At 44.7% G+C, this 26,919-nt stretch overlaps 2 protein-coding genes across 2 annotated transcripts; one reads left to right on the forward strand and one right to left on the reverse strand.

Moving 5' to 3' along the window:
• The first annotated feature begins 15,375 nt into the window (after positions 1–15,375).
• Positions 15,376–17,537, forward strand: LOC137850234 (late histone H2A.2.2-like). The gene has a single exon (XM_068670343.1). It carries the CDS (start codon positions 16,978–16,980, stop codon positions 17,485–17,487), a length of 510 nt encoding a protein of 169 aa, XP_068526444.1. The 5' UTR covers positions 15,376–16,977; the 3' UTR covers positions 17,488–17,537.
• Positions 17,538–22,338: 4,801 nt separating this feature from the next.
• Positions 22,339–23,277, reverse strand: LOC137850233 (olfactory receptor 2A2-like). Its single transcript, XM_068670342.1, has one exon. It carries the CDS (start codon positions 23,275–23,277, stop codon positions 22,339–22,341), a length of 939 nt encoding a protein of 312 aa, XP_068526443.1.
• Positions 23,278–26,919: the final 3,642 nt, after the last annotated feature.

Here is a 26,919-nt window from a genome sequence, read left to right on the forward strand (position 1 = left end):
ATAATACTGTATCCCAGCTAACCTTTGGCCCATCAGCTCATTAAGGGCCCATCTCCAATGGTACAATGGCATCTGGGAACCCAAATTAAGGACTCAGAAGAATGGATACCCTTCCTGGGCCCCTCCCAGGGCTGTCTCAGCCCCCATGTTCCAGGTGTGAAACCCATCTTAGGCAGACTGAGTATCCAAGCCCAGCTGCTGGAGGTACCTTCTGTATATACTTATGTGCTTCCCACCAGTGGACCTCTGTCTGGCTCAGCCAGAGAGGGAAGCAGGATTGAGGCTGTTGGTACCGTTTGTGTTCTTGTGAGTGCTCCATGTGTCTGTGTAGATCTGTGTGGCAGCCATGTATGTATATATGTATATGTGGTGTATGTGTGTTTGTGTGTGTAATGGGAATAACATGCTCAGACTCACTACTGGCTGCACCTGAGAGCAAGGAGCTGCAACAACTTCACCTCCGTTGGGCTTCCAGATTTTGCCCTCCCTAAGAGAGATCTTTTGAAATGTATCCAATAAGCAATATGTTAAAATACTGAAACACAACATAAAGCTCTGTATACTGGTTAGGGAAAGACACTTCATAAAAGAAAATGTCCAAGACATGAAATGTCTGTCTTAGGAATTGCTAAGGGTAGTGAAATTTGTACAGAACTCAATTAAGTTTAACAAATTCATCCAAGACAGCAGGAAAAATAGAAATGGAGTAGTAATGTGTCTCTGTGCTGCTGTGGCTATATAAGCAGAAGGTGGGAGTCTGCATTTCAGCTTTAACTGCAATACATATGATACATTGTCTACTGCACAAAGCATGTTTCAGAGTGTTAATAATGTTGTCTCTGCAAAATATAGTACATTGAAAGACAAGCTATTGTGAGTTTGTAACAAAAAAAGCATGTTACATGAAATCCACTTCTATATAAACTCGAACTTTCCTAACAGGAACGGAAGATGGACAGAAGCACCAGTGTTCCAGTATCTCTCTGCTCATCCATATAAATATAAGGAAATTATTAACACTTTTAGCTGAATGCAAATGTTTAGGGACACTGACAACTGGAAGAAAATCTGAAGATCCCTAGAACTGAGCTGTGTCACCTTCCAGTCTGTTACGGTATGCCTAGGGACTGGTGCTGCTGTGGAAAAAGCTACTGAATTCAGACTGCTAAGACGAGACTCAGACAGTAAAAGGATATCCTGCATCTGAAGGAATAAGCCCTTACCACCACAGTAACACCGATCACTACATGATTTCCCCATACTAAAATGAATGCCATCCTCACTATGCGTATAATCATTATAATCCTGGATTACACTTTTGTGTTGTAGCCATCTGCCCTTTTTTCTTCAGGCTTCAGAGAAGTAAAAATTGTAGTTCCTGAGTGAACACAAGAACTAGTCCTGCTGCATAAATCAGGACTGCCCTGGACAGAGAGGAATGAGACCCTCCAACCACAGACTAAAGCTACGGTGGTGCTGCTGCAGCCATAGGATCTTCCCCTGTGGCTCTTAGACAACAGTGCCAAAATACCCTTACAATATGTACAGAGTGGCATCATTATAAACCATGATTACAGTTTTCATAATCTGGGAATGATTACTCAGTAATTAAGGAGCTATCACACACAGCTCTCTGGATGACGTGCTTGCGACTGCCAGGAATTGGGAGTGGTGAGCACAGGCGTGGCATGAAGTGCATGGACGAGCAAACAGGAGGCAAAGGGAAACTAAATGGAAAGCTGACACTGGATAGATGCTCCTGTGTCAAACAGAGCAAGGCAAATACTGACAAATGCTGAAGACAAATGCTGAAGTTGCAGATGGGGAAGACTGCTAAGGAGAGAGAGGAGATGAACCAGCAGCAAGTTGGTGGGGATGCCTGTAGACGTATCTCTGTCAGCAGGCTAGAGTTGGGCAGTGGGCAACCAACATCTCAGGGACTCCAGGAGCTGCCTGAAGACCTGCTCTGCAAGGCTATGACACCTGCAACCTCCTTACATCGTGCTAATGAAGAAGCTCTGGCTTTCCAGGAAGCAGGCAAAGCTTTCAACCAGAAGAGTGGAGAAGATTATGCAGTATGAGCCATAGTAGTATGTGGAGTCAATAGCCTCAGTAATTCATCTACTTCTCTTCTGTATTGCCCCAGAAGGGAGCTGTTGGGCTGTGGGGAACCCCTAGCTTTGCAGTGCTGTCCCTCCCAGTGGCTGAGGAGAGCTGAGGAGACAAATTCCAGTGGAGCATCCCAGGGAGTTCATGGAAAAAGTGGCCAGGCCACGCACTCCCAGACCCTGGGCTGGACTGCCATGACTACTACAGAGGGGAAGTGCCCAGCCCTGGACTGGCAGGGAGGGATGTGCTGGGAACAGGGCTGGGGACAGCACAGTCCGGGAGTAGTCTGTACTCTGCATGTCCTGGTCCTTTGCACTGCTGACAAGACGGCTGTTGGGAGCTGGCATGTTCCCGAGCTGCACCCTGCCCATTGCCACCCTGCCAGGCCCTGGTGGGATGAGCTGAGAGGCTCAGTCAGAAGCAGGAAGCAGCTGTCGTGGTGGGGCACCAGCATCCTGGGACTTGTAAGATGACTGAGGGTGGCAAGGTAACTGCAGAGAGACAAGGAGGATGTTTACAGCATCAGCATCAACCCATGGAATGGAAGCATCTCATTGCAACTTCAGGTGTGTTGCCCTGCCTCAAGGAGATTTAAAATAGCTTTTGTGCCTCCACTAACCAAACCATAATGACAACCCAAAGGTGCTGCCAGTGAGGTTACAATACACCTTTCTTACACAAGTGGGCAAGTAGCATATTGTACCTTACAGGAAAATGCTCTGTAAACTCCCAAAAAGGGGTACTGAAGAAAACAGTAAGTAAAATTTGTTATCTGTGTTAAGGAATGTAACAAGCATTTCAGTGAAAAGCCTGAGAATCAAGCAGACCAAACTTCCAAAGCTGTGAGTGGAGTAGGAAGCATCAGCTCTCAGATCATATATAATTTTTTCTTGCTGTTGGTGTACCTTTTAGTAAATCTTTCTGGCAGCATATTCAGACTCTCACAAGACCTCCTTTAAGTTACCTACTCTTAGAGAAGGGCAGCTGATTGTTAATTCATAATCCTTCACTAAAATGTGCTGGCAGGCTAAAAGCATGCCATTAATAAGAAAACAAAAACAAACATTAAAAGTGGAGACTAGTCTCTACTGCAGTCTACTGAAATTAATAATCTGCAGTTGAGTTAGGAAATTAGTGTTTCCATGTGTGCATTTTTTCCTGAAGCCTAGCTCTGCACTCTTGGGTATCCTTAAAAGGACACTTGGTTCCTTCTGGGTCACAATGGTTTCCCTGCTTCCCCCTTCCACAAGTAGAGATTGTTCCAAGTGAATGAGTGTTTTCAGGCCTTTGCTGATTCAGAATTCGCATCAGATTATTTATTTATTTATTTTACATTTAATATCTTGAAAAGACCTTGAATTTTAGATTTCGTCTCTTGCAAATGGTCTCCCTCTCTTTCTGAGTTAGCACAGTGGTGTTTCTCAGATGAGATGGAATAATGCAGCCTTTGCCAAGCCAGCTCTGAATTTTTTATTGAATGTTGAATTTGCAGCTTGATATGAACTGCAAGTGTTCCTCTATGCAGTTGAATTGCAGTGGGATGTGCTACTCCTCTGGAGGACTGAGCACTAAAGTGAACTATATCAAAATGTACCTTTTGGTCCCATGGAAGGGCAGATATAAGAAGTTGACCAGTTAGTTTCTCTCAAGATTTATAGCACAGCCTTTCTTACTAGCAGTGTTTTGAGGGAAGATAGTGAATTCTTTTTCCAACTTAGTAGCTTCCTGTAGTCTGTAAGAAATGTTGACTTCTTTGTTTTGGACAGCTTGGATTCTGATGTGCTGTCTTGTGGCTGATTCAAAGCATATTTTAATTAAAAGCTACTTCTGTAATCTGTTTAACATGCAAATATGGTTTCAGAGGGACTTAATGAAACTGAGTTGTGTTCTAGAGTCCAGTCTCTTCAGCCTGCTGGAAATGGGAAACTTGCATGTCAGTTAGTTGAGCTCTGATGTTTAAACACCAGCTGTAAGAGTATGTCCAAGTCACTATACCTGTTTTCAACACATAGCACTACTTGACAATTAGTTGACATGTGGAGTTGAATGAAGTCACAGTCTCTACAAACTAGAGAGTAACTGCAACAAGGTTATGGTAACTGCAACATGCTGAAAGCAATGACACTTCTCAAATACCTGTCTCATTTATTAAATGTCAGGTTTTCAAATCTCCCTCATGTTTCAAATTTTAATTAAAGTAACCAGTTATCAAAAACTGTCAGTGTTTTATCAGTAAATGAAAGAAATGTGTTCTGTATGCTGCCTGTATCTGCTGAATGTAAATCTGCTATGTCTGATTCAATCTCTATGGCACTGACTTTGGATTTGTTCCTTTCTGAATTTTGCATAATTGCAATATTGTCTTCTTTGAAATGATTTCACAGTGACAAAACTGCTCATCTGACTTCTCTTTGTCACTGTCTTAAAGTACTAGCATCCAACAAGGAAGGCTGTTCCACTCTGCTACTGCTTGACTTTGGGGAGGATACAGATCAACACCTGAGTGATGCTTACTGTCCCAGGCTTGCAGTCTGAGCTGCACTTGTATTTACACGAGTCAAAAGGAGTGTAGCTGAGGATATGTGATTCTTCAGTGCACATAGATGATCCAGCATTCAGCTACTATCTCTGCATCAGCATGACCTGTAGGGGCAGGATGTGACTCCAGTAATTTTGTTATATCATATGCTTTTATTCCTTCTGAAAACATGTACTATATTAAATCAGACTTTGAAGACGTCAATCTCCTATTTTCTTTAAAAGGGGGATTTAGTATTTACAATGGAGTGCCACCTTTCCCATAAGTTTGTGAAAATCATAGTGCTGTAGGTAAAATACCTGCAGCGGGCCAGCAGATGAGCATTATCATCTTAATTTCTTTCTTGGTGTAACAGTTTCCTTGCTGCAAAAAGTTAGGTGGACATTGCCATTATATGCTCTGTTCTGCCCTCTTGGCTGTCTAGAAAGTTTATGGTGAGGTTTGGAAACAAGTCTCAAATTGGAGAGATGTTCTGGAGAAATGGAGAAATGTTCTGTGTGACCTAACCCATCATTGCACAGAGAATCTCTAAACTGCTGGAGATCGCTGCCACCAGGATGAAGTACCCAACTGATTGTTTTGCAGTTGTCTCCCTACAGATGTGTGTTTGGTAATGTTGAGACAGTAACCATTTCTTTTTCCTTGTGTAGTCCCTTTGTATGACAGAGAAACAGTTTGAGCTGAATGAGAGAAGAATATTCTTGCAGTGATTTTTTTTTTTTTTTTGCAGAGTTTCACAGTGATTTGATACCACCTGCAGTCTTGATATCAGTGATAGACAGGGATTATGTTTATTCTTGGGTAACAAGTGGTCATGTTGGAAACCTGCCTGAGTATGGGAAGGTTTTTCTCTCCCTTGAAGATAGAATCCTGTTATCCTGATTTCAACATGGACAAGAGAGACTTTGTTCCACCTTACCCAAGAGGGTCAAATGCTGGGTGAGACAGACCTGTTTTTCCACACTGGCATTGAAATTCAACTCTCAACTCAAGCTTCATCTGTTCTTCTGACAAGGCAGGTTTCGAAGAGAATTGTCTATTAATACTCCTCTTATCCTAGTGTATCCTAGGTATTTCACAGTTGGGGGACACTGAAAGACTCTTTGGTTTAGAATAATTGCTGACATCCAGGAAGTGGAATAACAGCATGTATGTACAAGGCTCAAATATATGATACCTCTTGTGCTGGTATATTTTGATCCTAGAGATACTGCCTCCTCCCTGAGTGACTGATGGAACTGAATCACAACATGATTTAAAGTTAGGAGCTACGTTTTTTGAAAACTTTGCATTTTAATTGGCTCTTTAGTTTCTCAATCATGATGAACGTAGGCTGTTGTTCAGAAAACATTATTGAATTAGATTAATTTCTTTCAAACAGGAATTAAAGTGTTAGATGCAGACTGATATTTCTGTGAGTCCTGTTGGTCTGATGTGCTCATTAGCAACATTACAGTACATCCTAAATATTTGCACATTCAAATACTGTTCTTAAAATAGCATCTATTTATGCATCAAACTGAGGGAGAGAGCAGAAATAGAGATACCAAACCCTTCTATTTCCCTGGACCTACTCTCCACAATGTGATTAATTAAAAGACCTGTGTTTTGTATAAAATTTCAGTGTAAGAAGTTTCAGTTGTTATCTTGGCCTATAGCACAAATTGGCGTCAGTTTCTGGAAAAAAAAATGGCAAAAAAATGACTGGAGGAGGAAAGACATAATAAAATTGAATAGGTGAGGGACTGTCTGTTATAGGTAGAGATAAATGCCAAGAAACCTCTGTTTTCTTTGCTCTTCTTTCAGGATAAAAAGATTATTCTGATGGACAGAGACTGCTGTTTTTACCCCAGGGCCAAGAACAATAACAAGATTCACAGAAACAGCGTGTGCCAGGTGCTTTTTGAGATCAGACTAACCGGGATTATTGTCACTGATGCTAAGTGGATGGAAATATTCATTTATATTGACTATCATTATTGACTTTTTCTCTTCCTCTTCTGCTCTAATACAAAAGGAAAATATTATTTTCCAACTTTCCCATGCTCTGGGTATTTTTCCTATTTGAATAGCATGCCATTCATCTAAAGAAGTAAGTAAACATGTGTGGCAATAATCAGTTGCTAGATTCAGAAAACTTTCAGAAAGGAACTCTGTAAGTGAAATGGGTTCCTTTGAAAAGGTAGTTGGGCTCCTCAGTCATTTCAGTACTCCAGAAACTGCTGCCTTTCATATCTGGCTTTCTGAATGCAATTGTGAAAAAGTCTTGGCAGGGGACATGCATGTACTGCTTCCATGTGAAGCAGCTGTTCTCAGGACAAGTTGAGGCAGAACTAGGCTTGTCCTGCCTGGATTGCTCCAGGCCTCTCTTGGCAGTCAAACACTGAGCATTGCTAATAATGTAGGCTGGGTTTGCGGTCTCAGCTGAACTCAAAGAAGTAAAGGTATTAGGGCACTTGGGTGCTGCAGATAAATCAAATATGCCAGTCTTATCATATTAGTGGGGGATGAATGATTTGGTAAGATGACCAAGTTACACTGTGCCTGAATTTCAGAGGCAGGTTCTGGACTTTAATGCCGTTCTTCTGACTTTCAGCAGAAAAAGGGTCACATTTTTGCATGGTTTGAGTAGGAATGTGCATATACATGCATGATCAACTAGAATTAGTTTTAAATAATAATAATAATTTTTAAAAATAGTAGAGATCAAATGCTTACAGTTTTTAACCTTGTTTTCAGTGGAGAAGAAAGTTTATTTAGATTTGATGCAGAATTCCATTTCTACTGCAAGCGTTCAAGCCACTGTGCCCGTGTATGTGCAAAGGTGTGAGTTTTCTTAGTTTTCATGGAGACAGTGCAAACCTCCAAAAGATGAATGAATATTCTTATTTTAATCCTCAAATACTCCGTGTTTTCAGGATTCTGCAATAAGGTGGTTCCATTTACAATTCAGAGCTCTGCTGTAGGACTGTTCTGCATATATACGAGGCATAGATATTCTCAGTACAGAAACAGAAGGCAAAGACTTACAGAAAACAGGTAGCTTTGGAAGGAAGTAAAAGAGAAATCAGCTCAAAGGAAATGAGGCTTTATTATTCCTTGAGTGTTCTGACCATTTTTCTTGAAAATCTGAATCCGTACTTCCAAATGTGCATCCAGCTTTATTGAAGGCTTGAATTTGATCTTTATAATTGCACCCTGCTCTTTCGTGGGTGCTCGTTTCAGCCATGATTGAATATTGCTGCTGTGCCCCAAATGTAACTCTTCAGTCACATTGATGTGGCCCTCAAGAATCAAAGTATTTCTGTTGAAATGACACCTTGGGAATCAAGTTATGTGGAGTAACTTCTGACGTGAGCATTGTGACCAGAACTGACCTGCTGACCTTCAACTGTGTATTTGCATGTATGTGCACATGAATTTGCATATGACCATGCAGTTAGCCAGGTGGAGTGATATGGGATGAAATGAAATCTTGTAGCTTAGTTCTAGGTTCAATCAGTTCAGCAGTACAGCATGCAGTTAATTTTGTAGTTTTGTGAATGTTTGTAGAGGCAAGATGTTGTGGTTTAACTCCAGCAGGCAGCTAAGTACCTCACAGCTGCTCTCTCCCTCTCTCCATGGCAGGATGGAGTTAAAAGTGAGAGAACTCACAGGCTTAGATTAAGATGGTTTGTTAAGTGAAGTAAAATCTGTGTGTGCAAATGAAAACAAGGTATTCATTCACTGCTTCCCATTGTCAGGCAGATTTTCAGTCACTTTCAGAAAAGCAGGGCATATCACATGTGATGGTTTCTTGGGAAGATAAACAACAACACTCTGAACATGCCTCCCTTCCTCCCTCTTTCCACCAGCTTTTATTGCTGAGCACAACGTCATATGATATGGGATGTCTCTTTGGTCAGTCTGGGTCAGCTACCCTGGCTGTGTCCCCTCGCAGCTCCTTGTGCACTCCCAGCCTCCTTGCTGGCAGGGCAGCATCAGTAGAAAAGTCTTTGAATCTCTGTAAGTACTCTATGCAACAACTAAAAGCATTGGTGTATTATCATCACTATTTTCATCAAAAATCCAAAACAGAATTATGCAAGCCTGTACAAGGACAATTAACTCTTTCAGACAAAGCCATGACACAAGGGTAAGCAGCAACAGCTTTTAGTAATTTAAACTGGCCATGGGATGGCAGCTTTCTGGTGTTAGTCTACAGATGAAATTTGGTTATCAAGTACCTTATATATGTGTCCATTTTCTAGCTTCTTACTATTGGGCTATGTAGCAAAGAGATTTTTCCAGCACAGGCTACTCAGTGTCAACACCCACCTGTTTTGAAGAAGTCTGTTAAATGGAGTATCCTGGAGTACCAATACAGATTACAGAGCTGTGGAAGCAGCAGTTAGGGACTCAGGAGTACAGGCAGTTTTTTCATCAGTCCTCCTGGTTAAAGGAAAATGATTTGAAAGGGCCAGTCAAATTGGCAAATCAACCGATGGTTACAGGGCTGGTGCCACAGACAGGGGTTCAGCTACATAGACCATGGGACACACTTTGAGAAACCTGGTCTGCTGGGGGCTGATGGGATCCATCCATCAGAAAAGGGGAAGAGCATCTTAGGTCATAGGCTTGCCAAACTGGTGAAGAGGTCTTTAAACTAAAGTTGCTGGAGGAGTGGAACCTCAATCCATACCATTCCTTCCAGTTTGATGCCAGTGTCAGTGACAAAGGGGTCAAAGTAAGCTGGTTAATATCCAAGGATAACCTACTCCAAGCTCAGGAGAAAAGCATCCCAAAAAAAGATGAAGTCAGGCAAAAATGCCAGGAGTCATTCATGGATCAACAAAGAAATCCTGGACAAACTCAGGCAGAAAAAGGAGGCCTACAAAGGGTAGAAGCAAGGACAGATATCCTGGAAGAATACAGAGAAATCATCTGAGAAACCTGGGATGAGGTTAGGAAAGCTAATGTCAAGAGCAAGAAGAAGGGGTTCTATAGGTACATTGGTGATAAAAGGAAGACTAGGGAAACTGTGTGCCCTCGCCTGAAGGAAATGGGAAAGCTGATTTCCTGGGATATGGAGAAGGTACTCAATGGCATTTTTGCTTCACTGGCAAGAGTTCAGCTCAAGTTACAGAAGGCAAAGGAGGGACTGGGAGAATGAAGAACCACCCACCATAGGAGAAGATCAGGTTTGAAACCATCTAAGGAATGTGAAAGTCCATGGGACCTGATGAGATGCATTCATGGACCCTGAGGGAACTGACAAATGAAATTGTTAAGCCACTGTCCATCATATTTGAGAAGTCTTTGTAGTCTGATGAAGTTCCCCCTGTCTGGAATAGGGGAAACATAACCCCCATTTTTAAAAACGGAAGAAGGAAGACCTGGTGAAGTACAGACTGGTCAGTCTCTCCACTGTGTCCAGCAAGGTCATGGAGCAGATCCTCCTGGAAACTGTTAAGGCACATGGAAGACCAAGAAGTAATAGGTGAAAGCCAAAGTGGTTTCACTAAGGTCAAATCATGCCTGAGAAAACTGGTGGCCATTTAGGACGGGTTTACTGCACTGGTGGATAATGAAAGAGCAACTGATGTCATCTACCTGGACTTCTGCAAAGAATTTGACACTGTCCCACATGATATCTTTGTCTCTAAATTGGAGCAATGTGAATTTGGCCATTCAGTGGGTAAGGAGTTGGCAGGATGGTCACACTCAAAGAATTGTGGTCAATGGCTCAATGTCCAAGTGGAAACCAATGACAAGTGGCATACCTCAGTGGTCAGTACTGGAACTAGCACTGTTTAACATCTTTGTCAGTGACATGGACTGAAGGACTGAATGCACCCTCAGCAAGTTTGCTAATAACACCAGGCTGTGTGGAGCTGTCAACATGCTGGAGGGAAGGGATGCCTTCCAGAGGGACCTTGACATGCTTGAGAGGTGAGCCTTTGTGAACCTCATAAAGTTCAACAAGGCCAAGTGTGAGGTCCTGCAATCCGTAGAGACCTTATAGTGGTCTTCCTGTACGTCAAATAGGCCTTCAAGATAGCTAGACCGGGCCTCTTTAACAGGAAGTATAGTGAAAGTACAATGAGTAACGGCTTTAAAATGAGAGGGTAGATTTAGATTAGACATTCAGAAGAAATTCCTTACTCTGAGGGTGGTGGGCACAGGTTGCCCAGAGGAGATACAGATGCTCCATCCCTGGAAGTGTTCAAGGCCAGGTTGGATGGGGCTTTGAGCAACCTGATTTAGTGGAAGGTGTCCCTGCCTATGGCAGGGTAGGGAGGGGGGGGTGTTGGAAGGAACTAGGTGATCTTAAACATCCCTTCCAAGAAAAATCATTCTATGATTCTATGATAAATCTAACAACCAATTTCAGGCAACCTGACATTTTGTTGGTACAATATCCACAAGCCTGTTGCAGGATCTACATTTTGCACACAGAACTATAATGCACAATTACCTGCTCAACTATGTGTTTAGGAGGAAGACAACATGCAGTCTGAGGCTGTTTTCTCTCAGGCAGAAGACATCACTGAAAGCAACAGTGAAATACACAATATTATCTGTTGTCCTTCCATTTCTTTTTCCACATTGGAATAAAATAAGGAATTTATTCTCCTATAGTTTATAGTACTTTGCAGTACCTTTAAGGCTGGGTCTTGTACTATGTTTGCACAGAAGTTTATTACATAATAAAATAAACATTTGCTTTTAAAAGATAAGCCCTGTTATTTATTTGGATTTCCTTGATGTAATATCTTTCTGAGCCTTTGTGGTGTATGGCACGGAGGCACAGAAAGTTGAAGTTAGTTGAAATTAGGTAAAATGAAGGAAGTGAAGATGGATTGTTTAAAGTTCTTCTTCCAGAGAAGAATGCACTTTAATTTATAAAGGTGCATATTGGTGAGTAGGTTTTTAAAATGAAAACACATGTAGTAGTGTAGGATACAGCAGAACAATCAAAGAAAACAGAAGAAAATTATGGGGTAGAAGCAGTGCTCTAAAACTTTATGCTATGCTCCTTGTTCTCTAGATACCAAAAAAAAATAATAATAATAAAATACCTGTTGTAGATAAGCTCAATGTGACTCCTTCTGAAAGTGGGAGGTGATTCCTATTTTAAGCAAAACTAACATAAATTATGCTCATTCTGCCATAGATTTCACTCTCTCATTCTCTCATACTTGCAAGTGCAAAGGTATATATGTGTCCAAGTATTCTGGGAAGAAACAGTAGTGCCACAGGTGAGACGTACCTCAACGTGCCTTCAGAGCTTCTTTTTGATTGGCAATAATTATTAATCTTTATTAACTGAATTTTAGTTGTGCCCTTTATATCTTCCACAAGTAGAGATTTCCTGAGATGCATGCATGACTATTCTCTCTTGCCCCTTGAAACTATAAGGAAAAATTACTCAGTCTCAGCATCCTGTATTTTCCTACCTGAGTATTTTATGGCTGCAAGACTGTTTCTCTTCTCTTTCTCACTGTATTTTTATGGCATTAAGTTACTGACCTGGTATTCTGGGTATTTGAATGATAACATTCTGCAACACTTAATTTATTCCTAGTTCTAACTCTTTATTAAGATGCCACTACATAAAAATTTCTAATCAAATACCATTTATACCAAACTTATTATTTTCGTTACAATGCTCTGCAGTTTAGAATCATAGAATCATAGAATATCCTGAGTTGGAAGGGACCCTTAAGGATCATCAAGTCCAACTCTTGACACCGCACAGGTCTACCCAAAAGTTCAGACCATGTGACTAAGTGCACAGTCCAATCTCTTCTTAAATTCAGACAGGCTCGGTGCAGTGACCACTTCCCTGGGGAGCCTGTTCCAGTGTGCAACCACCCTCTCTGTGAAGAACACCCTCCTGATGTCAAGCCTAAATTTCCCCTGCCTCAGCTTAACCCCGTTCCCACGGGTCCTGTCACTGGTGTTAATGGAGAAAAGGTCTCCTGCCTCTCGACACCCCCTTACGAGGAAGTTGTAGACTGCGATGAGGTCTCCCCTCAGCCTCCTCTTCTCCAGGCTGAACAGGCCCAGTGCCCTCAGCCGTTCCTCGTACGTCTTCCCCTCCAGGCCTTTCACCATCTTCGTAGCCCTCCTCTGGACACTCTCCAACAGTTTCATGTCCTTTTTATACTGTGGTGCCCAGAACTGCACACAGTACTCAAGGTGAGGCTGCACCAGCGCAGAGTAGAGCGGGAAAATCACCTCCCTCGACCTACTAGCGATGCCATGCTTGATGCACCCCAGGACACGGTTGGCCCTCCTGGCTGCCAGGGCACACTGCTGGCTCATATTCAACTTGCTGTCTACCACGACCCCCAGATCCCTCTCTTCTAGGCTGCTCTCCAGCGTCTCATCGCCCAGTCTGTACGTGCAGCCAGGGTTTCCCCGTCCCAGGTGCATACCTTAATTAGTATTTACCTCAGAAAAATACATAGTGCAAACATGAATAGATTTTCATTGCTATGGAAGCCAACTGTAAGGTATGCTGAGAACAAATGTGATCCAAGAAACCAATATTTACCAGAAAATACACTTTCTCTGACACAGAAATTAAACCAGTAGGATTTTATACTTAAAACCACCACCCAATACTCAAATGTTCTTAATTATTTTAAAATTACACTATAGTATAAGTATTCTAAGTAAATTTAGGGTGAAGTTTTTTTACTAGAATGTTATCAATCAGAACCTGAATGCAGTATGAAATCTCATCTGAAGACTTTAAACCGATGTACATTCATCCGTATATAGTCAGTGTAAAATTCTCATTTCAATAAGAGCAAGAGAGATTTAAAGATGAAATAGATGTCTAGAAGTTGTGGTTGGCTAAAGATGGAATGTAGGGCTCTCATTTACCCTAGTCATACAGCTCTGTGCAGTTGTTTGTGCTTAAAATGGATCAAGAATGTCATGAATCTCATAGCCACACATTAAGTCTCCTTTGTATGCAGGTGAAACCTTCATAGAAAGAGCAAGGCAGCAAGGCAAGAAAATCCTGAAATGCAGTCTGTGTTGCTTCACGGTGTGGTCTCCGTGCAAGGGTGCAGGGAGTTCCGACATCGTAGAAGTGTCATTGTATGCAGGTGTTCCTGGGCAGAGTGCAGGGAGTAGTAAACCTTAACACTGTAAAAGCTCTCTCGAAGGCTTTATTGTTGGGAAAACGCTAAGAAACTGAGGTAACTGACAGGCAGAAATTGGCTAGGAGTTTGAGGGTAGAAGCCAGTAGATTTGAGGTCAGAGCGTTATTGTTCCTAGAATCGCTGTAGTTCCCAGAATTTCCTTCACAGGGTGAAGGAGAAGGAATTGGACTTTTAAGGTAAGCATTTTCTTTTTCCATGTGTCCTACCTATAATTGCCTGTAGGACAGAGATCAATAAAGTTTTCTGTTGTAGGACGACGAAAAAAATGGGCATCTCTGCAGTGAACGGAGCATCCCTGGATGCTCTCAGTGTCACCTGCTGCCATCTTCTGGTCGTCGTGTCGCAACCAGCTCACAGCGGTTCGCGTGGGACAAGGTTTTCCCCCGAGCTGCAACCGTGAGCAATGCCATCCACTTCCTATTTCAGAACACCCTTAATGCTCTCTGCCTTTCTTGGAGGGCTCTGTATGCAGAGTTTTAAGCGGGTGTTTTTTTATGTTTGTTTGTTTGTTTGTTTTAATTTTTTCGTTTCCCTTCCATTATGATTAGTAAAGCCTTAACCCCCGTGACCCAGAGTGGAAGGGGGTTCATTTTCCCTGAGCAGATGGTCAGGCCCCAGCTCTCTTATATGGAGAAGCAGCACTGTCTTCCTACTGTCTCCCAATTCTGCTTTTTACTTACTCTGAAGCTACTTTTTGACAAACAAGTGTCCTCAGTGTGGTGAAAGCTGGGGCCAAAGCGCAGTTTCAGAACTTTATCTTCCCAACAGCAAGACACTCGCTATGACTATAACAGACAAGAGACCTTGATGGAATTCCAGAACAGCATTTTGATGTCTGCTGTTGCATATGAAAACTCCTACAGTATTGAGTCTTTTACCTGGGCTGTTTGACTTGTGGGACCTTGGGAATCCTGACTATTAATTTTAAACATAGACCTCTATTTTTCAATATGCTAAAGATATCCAGGAAAACCAAGTCCAAGGGATCTGTAAAATACTGCCACCCAAACATTTCTTATGCTAAGCGGTTCCTATGGTTCAAGAGAAGACCATGTAGTCAGAGACCTCCATTCATGGAGCTCTCGCAAGCAGCAATGCCGCAAAAGCAGCATACTTCATAGATACCAATTTGGATCCGTGACTGCTTACAGAGATGGAAGCTTTAAAAATCACATGGCATTGATGCTATGAACTTGGGGAGACTGGAAATCAACAAGGATTTGCTGTAAATACCAGTAGACAAATATAAAATTGATCACATTCCTGCCAGTGGTACGGGTATCTGAAAAGACTCTGTTTCTGAAGTGACCTCATGCATGAAGGAGAGCTGAATTCCTGTCATCCCAGAGAGTGGTTCTAAATCTCCACGACTACAGCAAATACAATATTCTCAGAACACAAACAAACAAACAAAAAATAAAACAACCAAAAAAGGCAAAGCTCTGGGTCTGTGAGATATTGCTTCTGTTCTAAGCAGCATGGTTTAACTCCTCCACACCTCTGCTAGCGGTGACCTGGAGGGAAGGAAAGCAACTCCAGCTGCCACCCTTCTTTGGCAGGCACTGCCTCTGCACTTCATCAGGCTGCCACTGGTAAAGCTATCCTGAAATTCTCGGATTTGTGTGACAGCAAATAGTTGATAAATTACAAACAGCGGGGAAACAGGATTGGTTGGGATTTGCTTTAATTGGCATCTCTCTGGATACTTAGAGACATGAAGTTTTCTTCAACTAGGGAAGAAATATGGGGCTAAGGGGAACACCTGCCTTCACTGTTTGAGTTGGAAGTGTGAAGCCCGCTTTGGGCAATGTGAGCAGATAGAGGACCTACAAAAAGCTTAAATGACACCTCGGCATGAGTTTCTTAGTTTAATAAAAATGAAAATAATAACAATAGCATCAACCAAAACAGCAACAACAAGTGTCATCTGGCAATCTCCCTGTACTGCTACAAAAAGCCAAGAAGGCTGAACTTGCAGAAATCACCAAGAAAGGTCTCTGAAACTTTTCAGTCTTGAAGGAAGGCACTTGAAGAGACCTCGGCTCTGCCTCGCTGTGGCTCGGGGTCCACATCCAGGCGGAGCATGTTGCCTGCATTGCCTCTGGAGTGAAGTTCAGCAGGTACAGCACCCCTGCCAGCAATATTGTGCAGGTGTTCTCAAGACATTGCTCCCTCACAGCTCTGCCCACATGAACCTGTCCCAGGCAGCCACACCCCAGGGACCTGTTTGTTGCTTAGCCACAGCAGGCGTCGGGCTGGGATTGGCATTCCTTCCGTCTGGGTCACTCTCCACCTTGACCTGCCCAACTGCCCAACAGGGAAGGAGAGGGAAGGGGAAGAGAACGAGGAAACGGAAGATGCAAGAAAAGTACATGGAAGGCTAGGGAACATGAGGGCTTTGGTTGGAGGGAAAGGCTGAGAGCACTGGGACTGTTCAGCCTGGAGGAGGTGCAGCAAGGTCACCCTGAGAGGTTGCAGAGTCTCCAGCTGCAGACCTCTTCCAAACCCAGCTGGACCCCGGCCAGGGCAAGCTGCTGTAGCTGACCCCGCTCAAGCAGAGGGTGATATGATTTGGGTCGGAAGGCTCCTTGTGACTTCAGAAGCCCTGTGCTATGGCCCCGTGATCCTGAGACATGGGAAGAGGCAAGGGGACGGAGGTTGTCTCCCCAGGAGTGGAAATGTGGGCTTGGGCTGGAGACGGGAGGCAGCCTCTGATGCAGAGAGGTCACAGGGCAGGGCCAGGCCGGAGAGCAGGGAGGAGGCTCATCCAGGCAAGGCCAGGTGTGGGGACAGCCTCTGCCATGGCAATGGAGGAGCAGCAGCAGGGTGGTCCCTGAGCCCCCTGCTGGGTGATGTCACAGGCAGGGGGGTGAGGTCACAGGGGGACTCCTGCCTGCTGGTCCCCTCCAGGGGATAAAGGACCAGAGCCTGCGCAGGAGAGAGCCTGGTGCAGAGGGGTGGGCGCTGGGCAGCGCACGTGGGGACACCCTGCTACACGCAGTGCTCGGACAGGCTGGGCACAGGCACGGGCAGGGGCAGGCAGGGCCTGCGGTCGGAAAGCAACCGCCAGGGCCAACAAGGACAGCGAGAGCAGGGGCAAGGCAGTCAGGACGCAGGGAGATCCTCCCGCGCAGCCTGGAGACGCCTCGGGATTGAGCCGCGAGCAGCATGTCCGAAGCAGAGGAGGTCTGCGTGGTGCCTGAGCAGGAGCGGGAGCCTGAAGCGACGTGCTCTGGGGGCCCCCCCAGAGGCAGGGGAGCAGAGGCCAAGAAGAGCCGCTCCTCCCGCTCCTCCCGGGCTGGGCTGCTCTTCCCTGTGAGCCGCATCGAAAGGCAGCTGCGCAAAGGCCGGTTCGCCGAGCGTCTTGGAGCCAGGGCCCCCGTCTTTCTGGCTGCTGTGCTGCAGTGGGTGACGCACAAGACCATGGACATGGCTGGGAAGATTTCCAAGAGGAGCAACCAACATCGCATTTCCCCGAGCCACTTGCAGATGGCTGTGCGGAACAGCTCTGCACTCAAGCAGCTCCTGCTAGGCAAGCCCAGGCACCACAGCAGGGCTGTCCCCCAAAGCCAGCGCGTGGCCGCACCCTCCAGAAAGAGGAAGGCCAAGGATAGGAGGAGAAGGCGCAGGCAACGGGCTGCACCTGCCCGTGCCACCGCTGCTGTCGCTGCCAAGTGAAAACAGAAATTCCTGCCCCAGAGCAGCATGGCCACTTGCCCGTCTCTTGCCAAATCCACCGCTCTGGACAAATGGTCTAATAAAAGTCCTTGAAAGGTTGTGTTGTGCCTGAGTCATGCCTTGTGGATGCTAGGTGGTGCAGTGGGGAGAGGGAGGATGGGGGACAGCAAGGAGGGGACACCCCGTCAGTGGACTGCTTTGTTAAACAGTGACACCTGGCAGTGTCGCAGCGGGGAAGAATCTGTGGAAGAATTGCTCAGGGTCCCAATCTGCCTTTCAGCATTTTGCCAGCAGCTGAGCTTCCAGCGCCTTCTCACTGCACTGCCTTCCCTGTCCAGGAAAGAATGGTTCCTGCACAAGAGACTAAGCATGACAGCAGAGAGAGGGAGAGCATGTGGGGCAACAAGGGGTCATGTGGGTGATCTAAGTGGCACCCGACAGTGAGCAGAGAGGAGCAAGTCACTCTCAGCCCCTTGTCCATGTGACAGGGTTGTCCAAGCATGGTCCCTCCACCGCATCGCTCATTCCCTTCGTGGGAGGAACAGGGGATGCTCCTGACGATGCAGGGCAGCTCTTGGGCCAAAGAAAAGGCACTTCTCTTCCACAGCATTGCCCCATTCTTATCTTTTTGCCAGGGGGAAGGGCCACCTGCCCATGGGGTCTCTAAGAAGGCCTTTGGGATTAGGGTTCTTGCGGGCGCTTCTTCTTAGAGGAGCTCCCACCTGGGGGTAGCATCTGTTTGCACCGTCTCAGAAAATCTCCTCCTGGCTGGTCAGATGGAGAGGTGTGTGGAACAGGCGTGGCAGTGGCCAAGGGGGGCAGAGCTGCAAATGGTCATCATTGGTCTTTGTCTTGAGGGAGGGACTGTGTGCTGCTGCATTGACTTTGCTCACAGCCCTGGGGACTTCATGAAGTGTTCCTTGGATGTTCTGTGTGGCTAGCCCCCAACATCATCCCCGGCAGACAGAAATGCTTTCCAATACAAGAACTCTTTAACAACCTCCACCGTGGCCTTCAGCTGCAGCACAACGACGACACTGGGGAGTTTATCCTCAGAGCCCCCTGTGCGATTATCAGAAGCCCCGTCAGGCTTGTTATCATTTATGCTGCGACTCCTTAATGATGCCTCATGCGGCTCATCTCTTGACACAGGCTCCATTACCCATAGCACTGAGCACTGGCCCTGTGTCCCACTGGCTCAGTTCACACTATGGCAATGCATTGGCTTCTGGGAAGGTCAGGCACGGGCACTGCTCCTGGAGCATTTGTTGCCTGGTCACCATCAGATAAAAGTTGGGATTTCCCCTGTTCTTAGCTTACCTTTCAGCTCCCCTTCTCATCCATTTCCTCCCCCATTCTTCCACCTGTTTCACAATCCACCCCTGCTCGCTGGAAGAGAGCCATTTGCTCCCTTCCTTTGTACTGTACAGCAGTGCTTCTCTTGCCATCTTAGGGCTCAGGTGAATCTGATTTGTAGCTGTACAAACACTCTGAAACCCCTCTCCAAATCCCAGAGGCTGTCAACTACCGGCCAAACCAAACAGAGATCCCTGCTGAGAAAACTGCCAGAGACTGTGCGGGACTGGAGTTGGGGAGAAAGAAATGCTCTTCTGAGCACCTCATTGTGCAACATACCAAACACTGGCTGCAGTTCAGATGCTTAGATGCCCTGGTGGCCCTGGCCTTTGTTGAGCCATGAAAGGCAAAGCTGCTGAAGTCCTGGCCCGTGACGGAAATACAATAATGCCTTGTGATTAGAAGGAAGGTCTTGAAAGAAAGACACCCGTATCTTGTGCACTTGGTTTGGGTCAGCTGTGTAAAGTCCAGGGGAAAATAACAGTGGGGTAGAGGGCAGGTTCATGCTTGAGTGGCCAAACGGAGTCATATCAGCAAGGACTTGCACTCAGGAAGTTAAATCCAAATAATATCAAAAGCAAAACATCGCTAAAGTCTGATCTACCTCCTAGTGATTCCCATCAATGTCCTAATGAGGAAGGACGTGTGAGAGAGGAGCGGAAGTAAGGCTCAAGCCCGAGGAGAAAAAGCCCTTGAGCAAGGTGTTGGATGAGCATACTGGAGATATATACCATTCCCTCAATCCCCAGTACGGGTGTGTCCAGCCGGCTCAGGCACTCAGCAGGACAGCGTTTTGCTGAATTAAAATGTTACCTGTTGCTACTGAAAGCTTCAGGTTCTGCTGAGCTGAAGCAGCACCGGGCTCCAGAAGATTCCTTCTCTCTCTGTCCTGGTTTCAGTTAGAACAGAATTAATTTTCTTCCTAGTAGCTGGTGGAATGCTGTGTTTTGGCTTAGGATGAGAAGAGTGCTGATAACACCCCAATGCTTTAATTGTTGCAGAGCAGTGCTTATACTAAGCCAAGGATATCTCAGCCTTTTGCTCTGTCCTGCCAACGGGCAGGCTGGGGGTGCAGTAAGAGCTGGGAGGGGACAGACCCAGGACAGGTGACCCAAACTAGCCAAAGGGGTATTCCATACCATCTGACGTCATGCTAAACAATATATAGGGGTGGCTAGCCGGGGGGAGGGGGCCGGACTGCTCGGGGTTAGGCTGGGCATCGGTCAGCGAGTGGTGAGCAATTGCATTGTGCATCACTTGTTTGTACATACCATTATCCTTTCATATTATCACTATTGTATCATTATTATTATTATTGTTATTATTATTTTTGTTATTATTATTTTCCCTGTCTTATTAAACTGTCTTTATCTCAACTCACGGGCTTCACTTTCCATTTCTCTCCCCCGTCCCAGAGAGGGAGGGGGGAGGGTGAGCGAACGGCTGCGTGGTGTTTAGCTGCCGGCCGGGTTAAACCACGACACTCTCCATCTTCGTTGACCACCAACTGCGGGCCACCAACAGAGCCACCTTGTGCCACAGGTGCAGCGGAACTCCAGGAGCTTTGTTGCTGGAGGAAAGGTCATCCACAGGGGGGCACAGGGAGACTCCTACTTCACTGAAAGGCTCTGCAGCCACCTGAGTCATAAGGATAAGACCATTCTTCCCTCCACAAGGTGGTATGAAAAGAGAAACTGGCAGGAATGATGTGGAGGATGTGCAAAGTATCTGGAGTTACCGTGCTTCAGAAATGAGGAGCAGGAACACAGGAGCCAAGCAGTCCCTTCCAGTCTAACTTGTTCTATGACTTGGTGCACGCCAAAATTATCTCTGTCTCTGAGCTGCAAGCAAGTGGGAGGATAAGAGTATAATAAAGGCTGTGCAGCTGTGTTACAGACCCAGATACTCAAACACTGCAGGTAGCACGCTAATCCTTTGCTTACTGGTCCTTCACAATGTTCTCCTCAGCTACCTCAACATGTCCCTCCCATCCACTGTGTAAATGGTACAGCAACAGACAGAAGTCACTTTGACGGTGACTTTTAATGGGTTAGAGATTTGTTTATGGCATAGGTGCCTTGGGAGAGGGATTTGGCTTCCTCAGTCATTTCTGTCATCTAGAAACTGCTGCACTATCTGGCTATAGCTTCTGCAGGGTTCAAGTAGGAATGAAATAATGCATCTCTTTTGTCCGTGCTTAGGGTTGGAAAAGAAGGAATAGTCTTCTCTAGTAGATGAACACGTCTTCAAACCAGACAGGAGGTGACTAACCATTTTTGACATTTAGCATATTTGTACGAGTGAGCAGAATTATGGCTGGCTAGTGTTGCTGAAGTGTATGCTAGCCTTTCCATTTCTTCTGCATTGAAAGATGACAGATGTCTCAATTGCTGCATGTTTCAAAGGAAGGTCTTAAGAACAGGCAACTGCAGTTATTCTCCTGAATGTATATGTAAGGAAGGAACCTAACAAAGACCTGCTTCATATGAGGGGCAGGAAGATTTATTTTCACATCCTCCATACTCTTGCCAAGTAGAACAATGCAGATTTAATTGCCTTTGCAGAGGAATTTTTTGTTGAATGTGCTCCATCATTTTGAAAACCCCTTCCCAGTTAGTGGCCTTGTTTTCTTGGAGGGATGATCCTGCAGGCAACTAATTTAAAGGGAGCCAGTAGAATAGTGGAATATCTAGCACTAGTTAGATGTGTAAACACAGGGACTGAGGAAGATTTTCCAAAGCATAATTGTCAGCAAAGAGAGCTGCAGAAAGAAAGATATTTGAAATATGGGTAAACAGGAACGCACTAAGGACCTACATTCTGAGTCGGGGCCAATGCAGAGTGCAGGAATCTCCACTGGCTCAGTCAAACGAACTTTTGTGGGCACCAGCCTGGCAAAACCACCCACAGCTATTTTCTGCACTGCAGCTGTCATCATGTTCACTTCCTGCATAGGAGTTCTCAGAGCTAAAGGTGTGCAGAAGCAAAAATCTTCACAGGATGATTCACCTTGCTAAGAAACAAACCCCTTTAGCAAAATATTTTCTCTCTTCTTTATAATAACTGAGTTGAATCTCTAGTATCATAAGGATATAGGAAATACAATTGTCGTAGGGAAAAATCACATCTTACTAAATCAACTGGCATACTCAAAAAAAAAAAAAGAAAAAAGAAGAAAAAAAATACAACTCTTAAAAAGTATTTTATTCTGACTCCTACTTAAAATGAAGAAGACAGACTATCTTCTTCCAGCTGTCTCAATAGCTCAGTTAAAACCTAGTGCCTGCTTAGAATGTCTGTATGTGTTGAAGAGCAATTAGTTATCTCTAATAAAATGAATAATAATTAGTCATTTTGTTGCGTTATTCATCAGACTGTACAAAGAAACAGAAATAAATGCATTTGTTTTGTTTTGTTTCATTTTAACTATTTAAAATACCAAAAGAGCTCAAGAAGAAACAGCAGAAAGAGACAGGTAAAACCTTAGAGCCTGTACTACACTGAATGAAAGACTCTTTTCCTTCCCTGGAGATTCAGCAAGGCTTCCTTCACCTGTTTGTTCCTCAGAGTGTAAATCAGGGGGTTCAAACTTGGGTTGATGACACTGTAGAAGAGGGAAAGAACTTTTTCCCTCCCAGATGCATTTCCACTCCCAGGAACCATGTACATGAAAATGGCATTTCCATAAAACAGACCCACCACAATCAGGTGTGAGCCACAGGTGGACAAAGTTTTATGCCATCCTGCCATAGATTGGATGTGCAGAACAGTGGCCAGGATGTGCAGATAGGAAATGAGGATTAAGACCAAGGGGAAGAGGAGGAAGCACACACAAACAGCAAAGATCAGAACTTTATTGACAGTAGTGTCAGTGCAGGCCAGCTTTAAGACAGCAAGAATTTCACAGAAGAAGTGGTCAACATTGCAGGGGCCACAGAATGGCAGCCGTAAAGCCAGAGAAGCTTGTAGTGTACCAAACATGAACCCAAAAGCCCATGAAACTGCTGTAAGGGTGAAGCACAACCTCCAGTTCATGATGAGGAAGTAGCGGAGAGGATGGCAGATTGCCACATAGCGATCATAAGACATAGCAGCCAGCAGCACGCACTCTGTAAGTGCAAAGATTAAGTAAAGGTGTATCTGTGTCCCACACCCAGCAAAGGAGATGGTTCTTCCTTGTCCAAGGAGGTTCCCCAGCATATGAGGGACATTGTTGGAGGCATAGCAGATATCTACGATGGAGAGGTGGCAGAGGAAAAAGTACATAGGGCTGTGGAGGCGGTAGTCCAGGCAGATGAGCACAAAGACGAGTGCATTTCCCATCAGAGTGGCAGAGTAGAGGACAGAGAAAAGGACAAAGAGAGAGACACGCAGGACTGGGTTGCTGGAGAACCCGAGGAGGATGAATTCTGTGACAGCTGTTTGATTCTGCATGTTGTGCTGAAGGTGCAACAGCACAAACCAAGACTGCTAAGACCTGGAAGAGAAGGAATGAGGGAAAGAAAAGAAAAATGAGAGTTTTTGTATGAATGTCATGTCCTTTCTTCTTCCCACTGCAGCTTCCATCTCACCTCTTTTCCCCCCTTCTTCACTGGAAGGTGCATAATACTCTAACCATGCTGAGCAATGTAGATTTGAATTTCAAGCTCTAGACTTTGCATAAACTTAAAACTTCTTTAAGCAATCTTGCACAATTGTACTGTCTAGCTTTCCCCTGATGTTTTTCTTTTTCTGTTGTTGTTGGGTGTTTTTGTTGTTGTTGTTGTTTTTTGGTGTGTGTGTGTGATTTCTCTGTTGGAGAAAATAACAGCTTTTTATCATGATGAAAATGGCAGATGTTGATTAAGATGAAGGTAAAACATCCTAAATAGCAGCTACTTTAAATTAAGTCAATATTAAAATAAATGCATCATTTGCAGAATAATTGTTTTTTCTATTAATCCAGAACAGTGTTTCTAATCCACCGCTGTGAGTCCTTTAAGTCAGTGAAGTGCATTCATATTGAATCCTGCAGTTGCTTGATATGTAATTTTATATCTAACTTCACTTCAGATTACTGAACAAACAGAGCTATGCTTGGAGGTACAGTACATATTATTGCTAAGAAAATGTTACTAGTATTTATACAAAGGAGTTTCCTTACCTATAATATCAAAACAAATGTGCTTTTCTCAGCTCTGTGTTTCTTATTAGGGAAATCTTGTTAGCAGGTTCTGAAGTACTTTCTCAGGCAGTAGGTGAAACCAGACTGTTCCACTCCTTTCAGCTTCCTTAATTCATTTGTTTTTAAAGCCAAAGTTTTCTATGCAATGTGTCTGAAGGGATACTGTTTTGATTGCCAACAGGCAGCACAAAAAGGAATCTCAAGCAGAAATCCCCAGGGTTCAGTGTCTGAACTCTAGGGATCCTTTCTGAAAGTAAGCACTTACACTTTATTCCGAATTGGATGTGGCATTGTACTTACAAAGGCTTCTTCTCCCACCTCTACTATAAGAGCTACAACATGTTGTCTTGGGAAGGCAGATATCTATTCCTGCAGATAAAGTAAGATTAGATTATTTTTAATATTTGGTAGCTAGAATACATTCTGAATGTAATACAGAAGACACAAAGCCTTGTCTGAAACTTCCTTATTTGTCTGATACACCCTTAGGATTCCTCCTAACTGCAGATCTATGTGATTCAGCATTCTGCTGCAGGCAGTTCTGGCTGCCAAGGTTCCAGTTTCTTCTTCTAAAACTATTAATATGTATATTGTAAACAGTTACAGTGAGGCACAGTAATAGCAATAAAAGCCACAGACAAAATGGAGAGTGGAGAAAACTTCTTTTAAATTCCACTAGTTTTTGCTCCCAGCAAGTAGTTTATGGGTGCTAGGCCTGGGTGAGCACTGTGCCACTTACTCATGACTGTAGAAAAGGGAAAGAACTTTTCCCCTCCTACATGCACTACATCAGGGGCTCACATCCAGGATATCACCAAGAGACTACCAAGCCTTGTACAGCCTAATGACTATTATCCACTGCTATTGTTTCATGTCCAGGCAAACCTTTATTGAGAGGTCCAATCATTCCCACAGCAACCATGGCCTGTGTCAGCTTTGTTCTGCCCACAGTAGCAAGCAAACAGCTGTGTATGAGACGTATCAGGGAAGTGATCCAGTGGAAACTACATCATGGTAAATGGCTTGGCTTTTAGCCAGCTCATTTTCTGTTCTGCTTCTCTGAACTACCTTGCAAATGCTCATAATAGCACCAAAGATGGGTCAGATGTGCAAAGCAGGCTTGCATGGTCATTTCTGGCTCAAGAATGTAACTTTTATGCTTATAAATTCAGAGACGTACTGCATGGAAACAGAATTTTAATATGTATTTTCACTGAACAATACTGATGTGTTTTTACTCCAGTAGGCAGCTAAGTACCACACAGACCACTCAGGCCCCCCATGGCAGGAAGGGGGAAAGAATTGGTGCTCACAGAAGTTTGTTTGACTGAGGCAGTGAAGATTCCTACAATCCATATTGGCCATGACTCCAGATGTAGGTTATAGACTCAGGAAGGTTATAGCCAGAGAGTGCGGCAGTCTCTAGAAGACAGAGATGATTGAGGAAGCCAAATCCCGCTCCCAAAGCACCTATGCCACAAACAAATCTCTAACCCATTAAAAGTCACTGTCAAAGTGACTTCTATCTGTCGCTGTACCATTTCCACAGTGGATGGGAGGGACATGGTGAGGTAGCTGAGGAGAACATTGTGAAGGACCAGTAAGCAAAGGATTAGCGTGCTACCTGCAGTGTTTGAGTATCTGGGTCTATAACACAGCTGCACAGCCTTTATTATATTCTTATCCACCCACTTGCTTGCAGCTCAGAGACAGAGATAATTTTGGCGTGCACCAAGTCATAGAACAAGTTAGACTGGAAGGGACTGCTTGGCTCCTGTGTTCCTGCTCCTCATTTCTGAAGCACGGTAACTCCAGATACTTTGCACATCCTCCACATCATTCCTGCCAGTTTCTCTTTTCATACCACCTTGTGGAGGGAAGAATGGTCTTATCCTTATGACTCAGGTGGCTGCAGAGCCTTTCAGTGAAGTAGGAGTCTCCCTGTGCCCCCCTGTGGATGACCTTTCCTCCAGCAACAAAGCTCCTGGAGTTCCGCTGCACCTGTGGCACAAGGTGGCTCTGTTGGTGGCCCGCAGTTGGTGGTCAACGAAGATGGAGAGAGAAGGAATCTTCTGGAGCCTGGTGCTGCTTCAGCTCAGCAGAACCTGAAGCTTTCAGTAGCAACAGGGAACATTTTAATTCAGCAAAACGCTGTCCTGCCGAGTGCCTGAGCCGGCTGGACACACCCGTACTGGGGATTGAGGGAATGGTATATATCTCCAGTATGCTCATCCAACACCTTGCTCAAGGGCTTTTTCTCCTCGGGCTTGAGCCTTACTTCCGCTCCTCTCTCACACGTCCTTCCTCATTAGGACATTGATGGGAATCACTAGGAGGTAGATCAGACTTTAGCAATATTATTTGGATTTAACTTCCTGAGTGCAAGTCCTTGCTGATATGACTCCGTTTGGCCACTCAAGCATGAACCTGCCCTCTACCCCACTGTTATTTTCCCCTGGACTTTACACAGCTGACCCAAACCAAGTGCACAAGATACGGGTGTCTTTCTTTCAAGACCTTCCTTCTAATCACAAGGCATTATTGTATTTCCGTCACGGGCCAGGACTTCAGCAGCTTTGCCTTTCATGGCTCAACAAAGGCCAGGGCCACCAGGGCATCTAAGCATCTGAACTGCAGCCAGTGTTTGGTATGTTGCACAATGAGGTGCTCAGAAGAGCATTTCTTTCTCCCCAACTCCAGTCCCGCACAGTCTCTGGCAGTTTTCTCAGCAGGGATCTCTGTTTGGTTTGGCCGGTAGTTGACAGCCTCTGGGATTTGGAGAGGGGTTTCAGAGTGTTTGTACAGCTACAAATCAGATTCACCTGAGCCCTAAGATGGCAAGAGAAGCACTGCTGTACAGTACAAAGGAAGGGAGCAAATGGCTCTCTTCCAGCGAGCAGGGGTGGATTGTG

Source organism: Anas acuta, chromosome 1, assembly GCF_963932015.1.
Source record: "Anas acuta chromosome 1, bAnaAcu1.1, whole genome shotgun sequence".
Lineage (NCBI taxonomy): Eukaryota > Metazoa > Chordata > Aves > Anseriformes > Anatidae > Anas > Anas acuta.